The 15,875-nt window shown below is 41.0% G+C and overlaps 1 protein-coding gene across 1 annotated transcript; it reads right to left on the minus strand.

Annotated features, from left to right (window-relative positions):
* Positions 1-12,966: 12,966 nt before the first annotated feature.
* LOC103705387 (putative pentatricopeptide repeat-containing protein At1g02420) lies at positions 12,967-15,154 on the minus strand. The gene has a single exon (XM_008789083.4). The coding sequence runs from the start codon at positions 15,010-15,012 to the stop codon at positions 13,453-13,455; it is 1,560 nt and encodes a 519-aa protein (XP_008787305.2). The 5' UTR covers positions 15,013-15,154; the 3' UTR covers positions 12,967-13,452.
* Between the last annotated feature and the right edge of the window lie 721 nt (positions 15,155-15,875).

Consider the following 15,875-nt stretch of genomic DNA (forward strand, 5'->3'; position numbering starts at 1 on the left):
AATCTATCCTCAGGATGTGCAGGAGCTACCCCTACCAGTGGGAGGTGGAGGATATGGGCAACGAGATCCTCCGTGACACGTAATGGGACACCTAATACCGTGCCCTCAATACCTCCATCTCCCCGATGGACGGTACTATAGAACTCTTGAACTAGGCCAGGATAGGTGGGAAGGTCCAAGGTGAGGAAGTACTCTAGACCCTGGGCTCTAAGCCTATCGCCTATGGTGAACCCTTCCCGGGAGAGGAAGTCAAAATCGACATACCTCCCGGTGGAGACGGCCTTCCCGGCCAATGGCCTAACATGAACCTCCCTAGGCGGGGAACGATCCGGAGGTGGTTGCCTCGCGGGATCATGCCGCGCCTTGGAGCGCCGCTCGGGAACGGCCGCGGGACGGGACCTCTTCCTAACGACGGCCTTACGAGGCATCTTGACCTAAACGGGAATAAAAATACCTTGAGGACGATGAAGGACGGACAGAGGAAGCTCGGGACGGACCGGAAATGACCTAGGAACGGATGGAAACTCAATGTCCGGCGAAGAATCGACGGGAAAAAGGCTTGGAGACGATCGGGGATGACCTAGGAGTCGGCTCTAGGGCTTTGTGAACAGTGGCGGCTTGAGGAAAAGTGTTTGCGAAACGACAAACCTAGGGTTAAAAAGTCGGATCCCGACTGCGAGTCGACTCCCCTGAGTCGCGAGTCGACTCGACCTCGAGTCGACTCCAGAATATGCGCGAGTCGACTCCCCTTTTGCTGCCAGCTTTGCGAGTCGACTCCCGCAAATGCGCGAGTCGACTCCCCCTTAGGAGCCGGCTCTGAAACTTACTCGAGTCGTCTCTAACCTTGGCACGCACTTAAAACTCTTGCTATAATCGCGCCAAATGAGGGAAAATCACCTAATTAAGGACTGATATGATGATCATTGAATAGAAACTCTCTTTTAACCTCATTCTCATCATCAAAATCAATTAATCTAGTGGTAACTCCCACTAGGATGGATCAATCACTCCTAATCCCCTTCTAAGCACACTAAATCTCTCTTCACTTAGGGGTTTTGTGAAAATATCTGCTAATTGATTATCAGTACACACAAAGTGGAGTGACACATCACCATTCAATACATGATCTCTTATGAAGTGATGTCTTATCTCAATGTGTTTAGTTCTTGAGTGTTGAATTGGATTTTTAGTTAGATTTATGGCACTTGTGTTATCACAATTAATGGGGATTTCATCTTGTTTAATGCCATAATCTTCTAATTGTTGTTTAATCCATAAGATTTGAGCACAACAACTCCCGGCTGCAACATATTCAGCTTCTGCAGTGGATAATGCAACCGAGTTTTGTTTCTTGCTAAACCATGAGATTAGGTTTTCTCCTAGAAATTGACAAGACCCGCTGGTACTTTTTCTATCAAGTTTACATCCAGCGAAGTCTGAATCTGTGTACCCTATTAAGTTTAGGCTAGATTCTTTAGAGTACCACAGTCCTATGTTCTTAGTTCCTATTAAGTATTTAAAGATTCTTTTAACTGCAGCTAGGTGTGATTCTTTAGGATTAGCCTGATATCTAGCACACATGCACACACTAAACATAATATCAGGTCTACTTGCAGTAAGATACAGTAAAGAACCTATCATACCTCTATAAAGTTTTTGATCGACGGATTTACCTGATTCATCTTGGTCTAACTTACATGATGAGCTCATGGGGGTGCTGATTGATTTGTTTCCCTCCATATCAAACTTCTTGAGCATCTCCTTGATATATTTTACTTGATTGATGAAGATGCCTTCTTCAGATTGTTTGATTTGAAGCCCGAGGAAGTAGTTCAGTTCTCCCATCATGCTCATTTCAAACTCACTCTGCATCAAATCAGCAAATTCTTCGCAGAGGCGATTGTTAGTGGCACCGAAAATGATATCATCAACATAAATCTGTACTAACAACATATCCTTATTTTGTCTTTTCAGAAATAATGTTGTGTCTACATTTCCCCTAGAGAATTCATGTTCTAATAGGAATTTACTAAGTCTCTCATACCATGCTCTAGGTGCTTGTTTTAACCCATAAAGTGCTTTGTTTAGTTTATACACATGATTAGGGTATTGATGATTTTCGAAACCAGGAGGTTGTTCTACATACACCTCCTCATTAATATACCCATTTAAAAATGCACTCTTTACATCCATTTGAAATAGTTTGAAATCTTTAGAGCATGCATATGCTAATAATAGTCTAATAGCCTCAAGTCTAGCTACGGGAGCAAAGGTTTCATCAAAGTCTATACCTTCTTCTTGATTATAACCCTTTGCTACTAGTCTAGCCTTATTCCGTATAACAATTCCATTTTCATCTAGCTTATTTTTATATATCCATTTTGTACCAATAATTGGATATTCAGAAGGTCTCTCTACTAGATCCCACACTTTGTTTCTAGTAAATTGGTTTAGTTCTTCTTGCATTGCATTTATCCAATTTACATCATTTTCGGCTTCTTCTATATGTTTGGGCTCAAAGTGTGAAACAAAGGCTAGATGATTATTCATATTCCTAAGGGATGCTCTAGTCCTAACCGGTTGTGATGGATCATCTAGAATTAGTTCCTTAGGATGCCCGTGAGCATACCTCCAAGCTTTAGTTAGCCCATGATCCACTATAGGCTCTTGGTTTGATGATTCTCCTTCAATCAACTTTTGATTATCATCTCGTAATCCCATCTCATCTATCTTTTCTTCAAGTATTTCAATATCATCATCAAAATTAACCTTCTTACTAGATGAGATGTCACTAGAGTCATCAAAAACAACATGTATGGATTCTTCTATAACTAGAGTTCTTTTATTAAAGATTCTATAGGCTTTACTAGTTGTAGAATAACCTAGGAATATTCCTTCATCAGATTTAGGGTCAAATTTCCCTAGATTATCTTTCCCATTATTATGTACAAAACACCTACATCCAAAAACATGAAAATAGTTAACCTTTGGTTTTCTGTTTTTCCACAGTTCATATGGTGTTTTCTTTATGATGGGTCTTAATAGAACTCTATTTAATATATGGCAAGAAGTATTAATGGCTTCTCCCCAAAAATACTTAGGGAGGTTACTTTCACATAACATCGTTCTAGCCATTTCCTCTAGTGTTCTATTTTTCCTTTCAACAACTCCATTTTGCTGTGGTGTCCTAGGTGCTGAGAAATTATGGGTTATCCCCTTTTTGCTACAAAATTCATCAAATAATTGATTTTCGAATTCGGTACCATGGTCACTTCTAATAGCTATAACTGAGGATTCTCTAGCATTTGTTACTTCCTTGTGGAACTTCTTAAACATAGAAAATGCTTGATCCTTATGCGCTAGAAACATGACCCATGTGTACCTAGAGTAATCATCTACTATAACTAGACCATATTTATTTCCACCTAGGCTTGTTGTTCTAGTAGGACCAAATAAGTCCATATGTAATAATTCTAGAGGCCTAGAGGTAGAGACACATTTTATGGATTTAAAAGAATTCCTAGATTGTTTGCCAAATTGACATGCTTCACAGATTTTGTTCTTTTCAAATTTTAATTTTGGCAAACCTATCACGGAGTCTCTTTTAACTAGTTTAGTTATTGTGTCCATGCTTGCATGACCTAACTTACGGTGCCATAACCAACTAGCATCATTTTCTTTGGTTTCATTTACAACTAGACATTGGTTATGTTTTGCAAGATCTTCTAGGTCTACAACATATACATTTCCACGTCTAATCCCTTTAAAGACCAAACTATTATCATTAGGATTTGTTACAATACATAGTGATGGTTTAAACATAACATCATATCCTTTATCACATAATTGACTAATGCTTAACAAGTTATGTTTAAGACCATCAACATATCTAACATTATCTATAAAAGTAGAAGGGGTGATTTGAACTTTACCAATGCCAATGATGTGACCTTGGTTGTTGTCTCCAAACGTCACAACACCTCCCTTCTTAGCTTCAAGGGTGAAAAATTGGTCTTTATCACCCGTCATGTGCCTTGAGCAGCCACTATCCAAATACCAGCAATTTTTGTTGACCTTGGCTGCAAGACACTCCTCGTCTTCGTTGGCCATGAAGCAGAAATTGGCCTTTTCTTCTTGTTCCTCGTCAGAAGAGGAGGATGATGAGTCGGAGTCGGATAGTGTAGTGACAAGAGCTTTCTTCTTCTTGTACTTACTCCCCTTCTTCAGTAAGGGGCATTCAGCTCTTATGTGACCCGGCTTCTTGCACTCGTAACATCCAATCCCCTCGTTTTCTCTTTCCTTACCTTTGTCCTTCCGGTAGAAATTTGAGGGCCCTCTCCTTTGATGATAGGACTTCTTGTGGTTGATGAATTTCTTGAATTTGCGCACAAGAAGAGCCTCACCACCATCTTCCTCATCTTCTTCTTCTTCACTGCTGCTGCTGCAAGATAAGTCCTTGTTAGAAGAAGTAGATTTTAAAGCTATTACCTTTTTCTTATGGGAAGACTCTTCCTCGTGTTGTTTCATGGTGAGTTCGTGAGTCATCAGGGATCCAAGGAGCTCCTCAAGTGGAAGCTTGTTCAAGTCTTTAGCTTCTTGGATCGCTGTCACTTTAGCTTCCCACAACCTCGGTAGACATCGAAGGATTTTCCTGACAAGCTCACTGTTAGTATAGTTCTTGCCAAGGCTTTTTAGGCCATTGACAATATCAGTAAACCTAGTGAACATGGATGTGATAGTTTCATTTGAATCCATTTTAAATAGTTCATATTTATGAACCAAGATGTTTATTTTGGATTCCTTGACTTGATTCGTGCCCTCATGGGTCACTTCAAGTCTGTCCCAAATTTCTTTTGCTGAATTACAAGTTGAAATCCTATTGAATTCATTACGGTCTAAGGCACAATAGAAGACATTCATTGCTTTAGAGTTTAATTGTGCCTTCCTCATGTCATGTTCATCCCAATCCGTTTCTAGTTTGGGTACCTTGACACCATCTATATATATGGATGGGATGTATGGGCCATTTACAACAATGGTCCACATCTCATAGTCTTGGGCTTGGATGAATATTTTCATCCTAGCCTTCCAGTATGAGTAGTCGGATCCATTGAAGAAAGGGGGTCTTTGGGTGGACTGACCCTCAATGTGAGAAGATCCAAATGGGGTTGTCATTTTGATCTTTTAACTCTTGAGTGGAAGAGTTTTTGGCTCTGATACCACCTGTTGCCCAGATAGACAACCCAAGAGGGGGGGGTGAATTGGGTTTTAAAACAATTTGGATAATTTAAAACGTTATGGATGATTAATTAAAAACTATGCCAAGTTATTTAATTAATTACTATGTGCTGTGAGCAATATGAAATGAGAAGAGGAAGAGACAATCAATCACAAACACAAGTTTTATAGTGGTTCGGAGCTATCCCTTGCTCCTACGTCCACTCCCCAAGTTTCTCTTGGGAATACACTATAACCCCCTTGGATTACAGCCGGTTGTTTTGCAAGCTCACAACCAAACTTGTTGTTTTACGAGCTAACAACGAACTCGGTCGGTTTTCCCAGGCTCACCGACTAGAACCAACCCCGATTGTTTTCCCGGGCTCACAATCAAACCCTTTCACACGTTGGTTTTAAAACTGGCTCACCAACTAACCTTTATCCCCTTGATTCAATCCCCCGATTGAACCAAGTAAATACACGTAGTAGAAAGAAAACAGAAAATAAGCTTCTCAAAAGCAGGTATGAAACAATATATTCAAGGATGAGTTTAGAAGCCCTCAAACGCTTTTAAGCTTAAGTAGAGGAATGGCTTCTTGACTCTGGTCTCCTCTTGGATGAGTGATCGACTTGAATGTAGGAGGAGGAAGCTTTGAATGCTGGGGAGAAGTTGGTGGCGCAGTAAATGCTGATCTCCCCTTTTTCTCGTTGAAGAGCACTTGCAAAGCTTGAAGACTTGAATGCTTGGAGTGGAATGTATGTTCTCTATTTTGCTACAGTCTTCTGTGGCTATTTAAGCCAACCCCCACGGAAACTAGCCGTTACTCCACTTTTTCTGGCCGTTCTGCACACTCTGCGCAGCCTGACAATGTGACCGTTGGTGGGTTGGAGTCGACTCGCGCGATCAGGAGTCGACTCGGCTGTAGCGGGAGTCGACTCAAGCTTTTCAGGAGTCGACTCGGCAACTGTTCCAAGTTTGAATTAAAGTTGCCGTCACGACTGGGAGTCGACTCGTCTTGGCCCGGAGTCGACTCGCCAACTTCTGGCGCTGACCTGGCAATTTTGGAGTCGGCTTTTCCTCTGTAGACCGTGGATACAAATTTGAATTTTGCCCTCTCGAGTCGACTCGACTGTCCTGGGAGTCGACTCGAATCTCAGAGCCCGAACTCCCGATTCTCTGTCTTTTGGCTCATCCAGTCTTGGAGTCGACTCGAACTTCCTTGGAGTCGACTCGGCTCTCAGTTTCCGAAAGTTGGTCTTCTGCCTTTTGACGTGAAGCTTGTCTTGGTGTCGACTCGAGCTGTCTGGGAGTCGACTCGAATCTCAGTGGCAGTAACATGGTTTTCTCTGTTGATGGTCGCACAATCTTGGAGTCGACTCGCGTAATGCGGGAGTCGACTCGAATCTCAGAGTCCATAAAACACTCTCTGACTTTTTCTTTGTGCACCGGTGGGAGTCGACTCGCGTTCCACTGGAGTCGACTCGAATCTCAGAGTCCATAAAATACTCTCTGACTCTTTCTTTGTGTACCGCTGGGAGTCGACTCGCGTTCCACTGGAGTCGACTCGAATCTCAGAGTCCATAAAACACTCTCTGACTTTTTCTTTGTGCACCGCTGGGAGTCGACTCGCGTTCCACTGGAGTCGACTCGAATCTCAGATCTGAAAGACTGCTCTTCTATCCTTCTGTCTGTTTTCAGTCGGAGTCGACTCATACTGATTAGGAGTCGACTCGAGCTCGTGCCAGTGACCTTGATACGCTTGGAGTCGACTCGTGAAACTCGGGAGTCGACTCGAGTCTCAGACATTGGTTCAGCAGACTTCTTAACTTATCCAAAATACTGTAAACCATGTCTAGAAACACTTGAGCAGGATTTTCACTGAAACACTCAATTGAATTCATTAGTAATCACACGATATACTCAAATGCTTTGAGCTCATCAAAATCAAACGGGGTTTTAATCAATCACTCCACATCTTGGTTTGCCTTTTTTTTTAATTTGTTGTTATAGTTAAGTTTCCTAAAATCACATTCATGTGCTTTATGTCCTATTTTGTTACAGCAATAACAAGTAGTATTTTCATTTTTGGATTTTACAAACATATTCTTCAAATATTTTTGCTTTTTGTTGGTTTTATACCCTAATCCTGCTTTATCATAAACAGCTCTTTGACTATCAAGAATCATGTTTAAATTAGTTGAGCTGAGTGTAAATTTATCTACTAGGAATTTATATTTATCGACATCTTCTTTTAGTTTAATGTTTTCATTAATTAGATTTTTAGTTTCATTGGTAAACTTCTTACTTAATGTTTCATAATCATTAGATAGTTTTAGCTTATCTTACATAAGTGTCTGATTTTTCATTCTTTAAAGTTTTATTTTTATGAATAAGTTTCTTGTGGTCTTCCATAAGATCTAGAAAAGCATCATGCAATTCATCTACAGTAAAATCACAATCAAGTTCAGCATCTACCTGATCGTCGTTTGCCATGAAGCACATTTGAGCTGTATGTTGTTGATCTTCCTCTTCTGAGCTTGATTCCTCACTCTCACTCCATTCAGCCATGAGAATTTTCTTCTTAAGTTTCCTTGCCATCCATTTTAATTGTGGACAATCTATTTTGAAGTGCCCAGGCTTATTGCATTCATAACAGATTGGCACTTTCCTTTCCTTTTCTTTATCCTTACTCTTTTCTTTGCTAGTGCTGCCTTTGGAGAATGGCTTCCTTTTATGAAGTCCTTTCTTATTTCTTATGAATTTTCTGAACTTCTTGGCAAGCATCGCTACTTCCTCTTCATCGTACCCCTCTTCATCATCGGACTCATCCGACTCACTATCCTCTTTAGGGATTGTGGACTTCAAGGCAATTGTCTTCTTTTTCTTGACTTCTTCTTTCGAGTTTTGCTTCATTGTCAGCTCATGGGTCATGAGGGACCCTAGAAGCTCTTCTAGCTAAAATGTATTGAGGTCCTTCGCCTCTTGAATTGCAGTCACTTTGGCCTCCTACATACGCGGTAGAGACTTGAGAATTTTGCGTACCAATTCAGAGTTAGAATAAGATTTGCCTAAGCTTTTGAACCATTGATTATGTCGATGAATCTTGTAAACATTTCAGTTATACTTTCAGAGGGTTCCATTTTAAATAATTCGTATTTGTGTACTAGCATGTTTATCTTAGATTCCTTAACTTGGTTTGTACCCTCATGTGCAACCTCTAATCTATCCCAAATTTCCTTAGCTGAATTACATGTTGATATTCTGTTAAATTCATTTGCATCTAGTGAGCAATAGAGGACATTCATGGCTTTGGCATTAAGTTGAGCCATCCTTTTATCATTATCATCCCATTCCTTTTGTGGTTTAGGGATGACCATGCCATCTAAGCTAATGGTGGGTGGGTATGGTCCTTCGACTATGATTCCGCATATGTCATAGTCTAATGCTTGTATAAATATCCTCATTCGTGCTTTTCAATACATGTAATTAGTGTCATTAAATAGGGGTGGTTTATTTGTTGATTGTCCCTCGGATAGAGAGCTACCTATATGAGTTGTCATGATTTTTAGCTCTTAATTGTTGATCAACAATTAATACAAGAGCACCTGCTCTGATACCACTTGTTGCCTAAAATAACAACCCAAGAGAGGGGGCGAATTGGGTTTTCCAAAATTTTAGGACCTTAATTTAGATGATAGATGTATAGTTTAGCTTGTGTCAATTATATAGGTGCAGTGGAATAAAAAAGAACACAATGCAAACACACAAGAAGTATAGTGGTTCGGTACTCTCCAAAGCACCTACGTCCACTCCTCAAGCGTCCCCTTGGTAATTTACTATAATTCCGTGGATTACAGTTGGATTGTTTTACCGGGCTCACAATCCAAAAACCCTATAATTGGTTTTACGAGATCACCAATAACCTAACCATTGGTTTTACGGGCTCACCAACAACCTACACCATTGATTTTTTGGGCTCACCAACAAATCTTACAAAAAACAAGTAAAGAAGAAGTTTAAAGCTCCTAAATGAGCAAGTAATATAATAATGTACTTAAAGAAGAGGTAAGAAAATATTTATCGCTTTGTAGATTGCTCTTCTCTTCTTTGCCAATGTTGCTTCACTCCTCAAGGAGTTGGTAGAGCTCTTGAATGCACTTGAAGACTGCTCAACCACCTTCTTTCAGAATTTGAATGATGCAAATTGATGAAGAACACTTGGACTTTCTTTTCTCTTGAATATGCTCTTGATTTTTGCAAAAGATGCTTTTCCTTTATGAATAGTACCTCTTAAATACTTCTCCAACCTCAAATGGTCACTCCCTAGCTGTTAAAATGGAGAAACTAGCCGTTTCTAACCGTTGGAGATTCAAATTGTACTTCTGCAGAACTAGCCGTTATGTTGTCAGTCGTGCTAGGGTCAACCCGAGCAAATCTGGGGTCGACCCAAGTTATTGTTCCACAGACTAGGTCGGCTCATGTTTACCTAGGGTTGGCTCCAGCTACAGTGGGGTCGACTCAAGCTTGGCTGGGGTCGGCCCTCTCAGGAATTCCAAAAGCTTATTTTTCTGTTATTTTGGGCTGGGGTCGACTCGTGCTACAGTGGGGTCGAATCAAGCTTATCTGGGGTCGGCCCTCTTAGGGATTTCAGAGTCTTGCTTTTCTAACTCTTTAGGCTGGGGTCGACTCAAGCTACAGTGGGGTCGACTCAAGGTTATCTGGGGTCGATCCTCTCAGAAATTTTAGAGACTTGTTTTTCTGGCTCTTTTGGCTGGGGTCGACTAATGCTTTTCTTAGGATCGGCTCAACCTGGGGCCAACTCATGGTTTCTTAGGGTCGACCCAAGCTCTGTGCCATTTGTGCCTTTTGTGCCAGAATGTGCCTAATTGTGCCAGGGTCGACTCCAACTCTGTGCCAAGTGTTTCAAGGGTGTGCCACATCGTGCCAAGTCGTGCCAAATGTATTAGGGTCGACTCTAACCCTGTTTTTCTGCACTTGAAGGTTAGTTTAGCATATTAAAGCAATAAAAAGATATTCCAATTAAATTAGGATGAATGACATATTCAAGTTTCATTTCTTTAACTAACAAAAATACGAAAATATCCCTTATCAAGAAAACTTCACTCTTAGTTTGGTCAAACTGAAAATTAGATTGTAGGAATATATCATGAATGTATCAAGATTGTAGGATGTATCGAGAATGTATCACTTCTCTCTTCCTTAAGTGTCTATTTACTTGATTAAGTTTGTTAATAGCATTGGCACTTTCATATGGCCTTCATGGTTTTGTAAACATCAAAATAACATTATGATTCTCAGTTATGATCAGGAGAGTGACTAAAGGCTGAATTTAACATTTCTAATTTCGATCAGAATATGACAAGAGTTTGATATAAGAACTTTTAAATATTGTTTGTTCCCTAAGACATTAAAATTTGATTCTAGTTATTTAAATTAAAATTTGAATATTGATTGTTTAAATTTATTCCATTGCTTGTTTATTATATTATGATCAGATGTCCTGAATGCTTATAGAAAGAGTTTCTTATAAATATGCGGCGGTTGTTTATCATAGTTTCGTAGCCAAACAGTAAACTTGGCCTAAATTATCTTTCCAATTTCCATCTGATTTTCAATGTCTATAATTTATTTTGGAATTAAACAGAAGAATATGAAATCACCAAATTGCTAAGATGAAAGCATTTAGTAATATAGGCCCAACTATTCTGCCGAGCTCTTAACGAAAAAATATTGCCTTTTCACTTCACATGTTTAAACACTGGACAATCAGATCAAAGTGCTTCAGTTCAAGTTACATAATGGCATCTGTCTTAAAAAAAAATGTGGCATCTGCGCTACTGAATGACCAAAAGTAGATATAATTGCTCAGAAAAGAATAGAGATAATTAAAACAAAAATCTTAATGGACATTTCATCAAACAATGGCAGGACATCTAGCAGAAAAGACTACAAAGGCAAATGTTCCCCGCGCTCGACTCTAGGTGAGCATCGAACGAGTGAATGGAGAAGAGATTGGTTATGAAGGAACCGTGTTCTATGGAGTAGGAATAACCATAATGTGGAGGAAAATACCAAGTATATGGTAAATTTCAGCTTTTGCTGTGGCCACTCCAGGAGTGGGCACCTTCACTCGGTCCCATTGATGAGCACAAATCCATATCAACGGAACCCCGCTTGCCCGATATGGCGACAATGGTATGAACTCCAGCTACAAGCTAATGGCCCGGCCTTCATTGATTGCCGAAGAACTCTCTCTTATTGGCTCCTAGTACGGTTCGGGCGTCATAGGTACGGAGGCAGAGAAGATTGGAGTTGAGGGCGATGGAGGGGAGAAATTATATCCAGCACCAATTGTACTACATCAGCAGTGTACCATGCTAATCAGAGATTTTATTTCTGTAGATTCTATTCAACATGCAGCTTATCTCAGATTACCGCACCCTTTCAGCTTGTCCCATATTGTTCCTATCGTGCACCGCTGATGTAGTGCATCTTGTATAGGGTACTATTTCTAAATGGAGGGGCCCCCTTTCCCTTCCGGCATGATTTACTGGCTGTCATCTATTTGCCGGTGCACAAATCTTGTTCAACCCAATTTAATTTGGAAAGGTATAAAAAATTATTGTATGAATTTATAATACTGTAGCAAATGGCTGACTTGTGTGTGTGTGTGTGTGTGTGTGTGTGTGTGTGTAAAATTTCCATCTTTAGCATCTGTTTCAGCAGGGGAAAAAAAAAACAGAAATATAAGTGAGACCTACCATGATCTTACAAAAATAAATGGAAGCTAACAAAAGGGCAAGCTGATTGGTTATCTAGAAGCAAAATGATGGAAAATGCAGTATAACGCTTTTAACCGGGGAGTCTTATTCAGATAAGATCCACTTTCCATCAACTTTTAGAAAAAAGAGATACCAATAAATATGAACTGCTTAATCTAGAGAGCCATTAGTTTGGGTTCTAAAACTCTGAATTCCTTCCAATAAGACAGAGAAACAAAGTATAATGCTAGAGGCATTAAGAAACCATTACAAAAGAAAATATAGCACTGCCAAAGAACTCATACATCGAACATCTGTTGCATTGCATAAAGATCTTCATACTCGTTCTATTTCAGTTGGATAGCTTGGAACCAAAAGGTAGGAAGACAGTTGTGAATCTATCAACTGGCGATGTAGTCTGCCAGAAAATATACTTGAGCATAAACACTTGCATGAAAGAATGCCTTTCCAAACTGAATAGCTAGAACTTCTAGGATGCAAGACAAGTTTTTGGTCAAGGTCCATGACATAAATAAATTCTGAGGCAGCAAGCAATTTGTTACTGAGTCTGATGAAAATTCCAGCATTGCTAAGTGCAGAACAAAGCAGTTTCTGCTGAGACTTCCAATAAGACAAACATAGGCGGCTCCCCTGGTGCGCGGGATCTTAATGCAACACTAAATAAAAAGACTAGTTCAGAAGCTTGATGTCGGATGCCTTGGACATATAGTCTGAAAGCTGTAATTATATAATATTGCCATATAATGCATTGCCTCTCCCACCTCACTGTACTCATTTTTATGTGCTCACCATTATATCATCCTGCCTCAGGATGAATAAACTAAACACACGCACACACACACATACATATAGTAAAAGCTTTACTTCAGATCTAGCTTATGCAATTGGCATTTTCATATGAATACAAGGTAAACTTCTTAGAAATTTAAGTGCAAGGCACACCTGTTAATGGAACTAGAAGGCTCCAAATTTAAAAACAACACTGTGACAAAAAGTGAGGTACACACATAGACCAGCATCATATACAATAACAAACCTTCATTTAGAGTGCTTGTCTGTTGTGCTGATCGCCAGAAATTCCTCAAGCAATACTTTATTGCATGAGCCAGAAAGATCACCTATTAATGCAAGTCAGTTCATGTGGGGATCATCTCTTTACCAAGTAATGCAAAGTTTTCCACATGGCTACAAACAAATGCATCAACCCAGTCAAATCACAACAGAGAGCAACCGTCCATGCTCCCAAAAACCACAAATTTAGCAAAATTGTTCTAATACATATAAGACGGTCAGATGGGAATTGATTCTTTCTACTGAAAATGTTGATCCTGCCTTAAATATTCAAGTTGATATTCCTCCAAACACTAAATGCCCGTTTAAGAAAGACCCTATGCTTAAGTGCATTGATTGAGATACATATTTGTTGTCAATTCAACAGGGATGCAGAATGGAGGATGGTATTTCTGATGAATCATCCACTCTTTCAGTGTCAACTGGACTTAAATGTCCAAACATCGCCATCTTTTCCGACAAATTCCTCAAAGAGTCATGCCTGTTAGCTAGCCGCATCAAAACCTTAATTCTCCTAAATGCAACAGTGCTTGGCTTCTGCCCCTTCTCGACCATCTGAAGGAAACACCTCTCAGCATCATCCAATTTACCTGAATCACAGAGCAAATCAAACAGCACATCAGAGACCAATGTGAATGATCCGAACCCCTTCTCGACCATATCATTCCAAAGCTGAAGTGCCATTGCCACCTTCTCCTGCCGACGGAACAATCTAACAAGAAACATACAAGACTGCGTGTTGGGCAAGCACCCCTCACTCCTCATCCTCTCATACAACCTCCACGCACTCTCCAAATCATTAGCCCAATAAAAGCACCGAAAGAAAAGATTATAGCTCGTCGCATTCGGAGCCAACCCTCTGCCTGCAATCTCCTCCAACAAAGCAAAAGCATTGCCAAGCCTCTTTGCGATGCAATAGTTCCGAATGGCAGCATTATATGCTGCTACATCTGGGTAGCACCCCAGCTCCCTCATATCCTTCAAAACATCTCTAGCCTTGTCGGGCTGGCCGATCAATCCTAATCCGCCGATCAAGCTAGTGTATGTAATCACATCGGGGTAGATCTCCTCATCTCTCATTTTATCGATCAACTTGTGAGCCTTCTCCACTTGGCAATTTTTGCAGTATACATCAACCAAACAATTATATGTCACCAAATCAGGCTTCACTCCCAACTGAATCATCTCCTCGAAAAACCCCTCGGCGTCTTCCACCGACTTCCAACCAGACAACAATATGTTGAAGGTCTGGAGATCAGGCCTGAACTCATGCTTCAATCTATGGTACACATTCCGGGCGTCGGCCATGCTCTTCTCCTGGCACAGAGTCCTCAACAAAGCATTTAAGCAATTGGTATTGAAGTCGACACAAAGCTTTCGGAACCCTCGGAAGCTCTCGACGGTCTGCCGAACCGAGCAAACCTTGGCAATCCTACCGAGAACTATCTGAACCGTTCTAGTGGTGATCAAGCTGCGATCTTTTCGCTTCATTTCGACCAGCAATCGCCAGACCTCTTCGAATCTCCGGCTTCTGCCCAAGATATAGAGCATGGTGTCGTAGGAGAAGGGAGTGTGATAAAAACCCTTCCTTTTTCCGACGAATTCGAAGAATTCAAGGGCTCGGAAGGAATTCCCGTGGCTGAAGCGAAACCTCTTCAAGACCCGGTCAATCAAATCGTTGGAGAGGAAAATTCCAGAGGATTTCAGGGATTGGATCATGGAATTGTGCGAGGAGGAGGTGGTGATGATGTGGAAGACGGTCCCGACGCTGTCGTGGTGGTCTTGCTCTTCTTCTGCTAGGGTTTCGGTGGAGAAGGGGTTTCGGAGGGAAGGGAGAATGGAGTTTTGGGGATTGAATTGGAGGTGTGGAGGAGCGTTCCTTATCAGTGGAGATTGGATTGGAAAGCGTTTGAAGAGCATTCTTGTTCTTCCGGGAGCAGTTGAATTCGGGTTTCGCGAGGGTTTTGGGGTTCGAATTCGGAGGGATGCTGTGGAAGTCGAGCGTGAAACTTAGAGGCTTCCGTAGAATTTGGCATTTGCTTATCGGGTTCTCGAACCTGATGTCCAGATTTTTACTAGCATGTTCTTTGCCGATAACATTTCAAAATCCACATAGTTCACTCTCGTTGTGGGGAAATCAACCAAAAATGACTCATTGGACTAATCCACCAACCGGCGAACAGACAGATGATTGGTGGCACTTTTTTTTTTTTTTAGGGGTGGTGTTTGGGATGGGCGGACCCCACCTGCGTAGCAACTCCTGCTAGGCCTCTCTTCCACTGAAAAATGTTCGATGCGGGTAGAAATTTTGCTCATACCCTCTCTCCGACCCGTGAGTCATCCTATGTATGAGTACGTCACCCCATAACCACCTTAGTGCCAGCTGGATCAGATAGCGTTCCCAACGAGCATGTCCAAACGGGGGGCATGCGGTCCCCAACATTTAATCGACGCCCGCGCGTTTCGAACCTGGACCATGCTAGTGGAAGCAAAGCCTCATTCCAACTGTGCTACCACCTTGGTGGCTTGATGGCACTATTCAAGAAATGAAAGAATCGCATTGAGGTCAAAATGAAAGTTGCTGATGCCTAAGTCCTATTTGGCTATGGCCTGAAAATTTGGAGATAAAAAGGGGGCAGATCAATCCACTGCCAATTCACAGTGGTGGAGGAAGGAGTGGTGGTGAAGGTTTCTTTACTTTTCTAGTTGAAGGTGAACCTTCGACGTTTGAGGAAATATCTTCACCTGATACCTCTTTTTTAAAAGAAGCTATTCTTTCTGAA

The sequence above is a fragment of the Phoenix dactylifera genome, unplaced genomic scaffold (genome assembly GCF_009389715.1).
Source record: "Phoenix dactylifera cultivar Barhee BC4 unplaced genomic scaffold, palm_55x_up_171113_PBpolish2nd_filt_p 000340F, whole genome shotgun sequence".
Lineage (NCBI taxonomy): Eukaryota > Viridiplantae > Streptophyta > Magnoliopsida > Arecales > Arecaceae > Phoenix > Phoenix dactylifera.

What these genes read in the sequence shown, in the direction of transcription:
- LOC103705387 (XM_008789083.4), bottom strand. Translation starts at nt 15,012, where the DNA reads ATGCTCTTCAAACGCTTTCCAATCCAATCTCCACTGATAAGGAACGCT.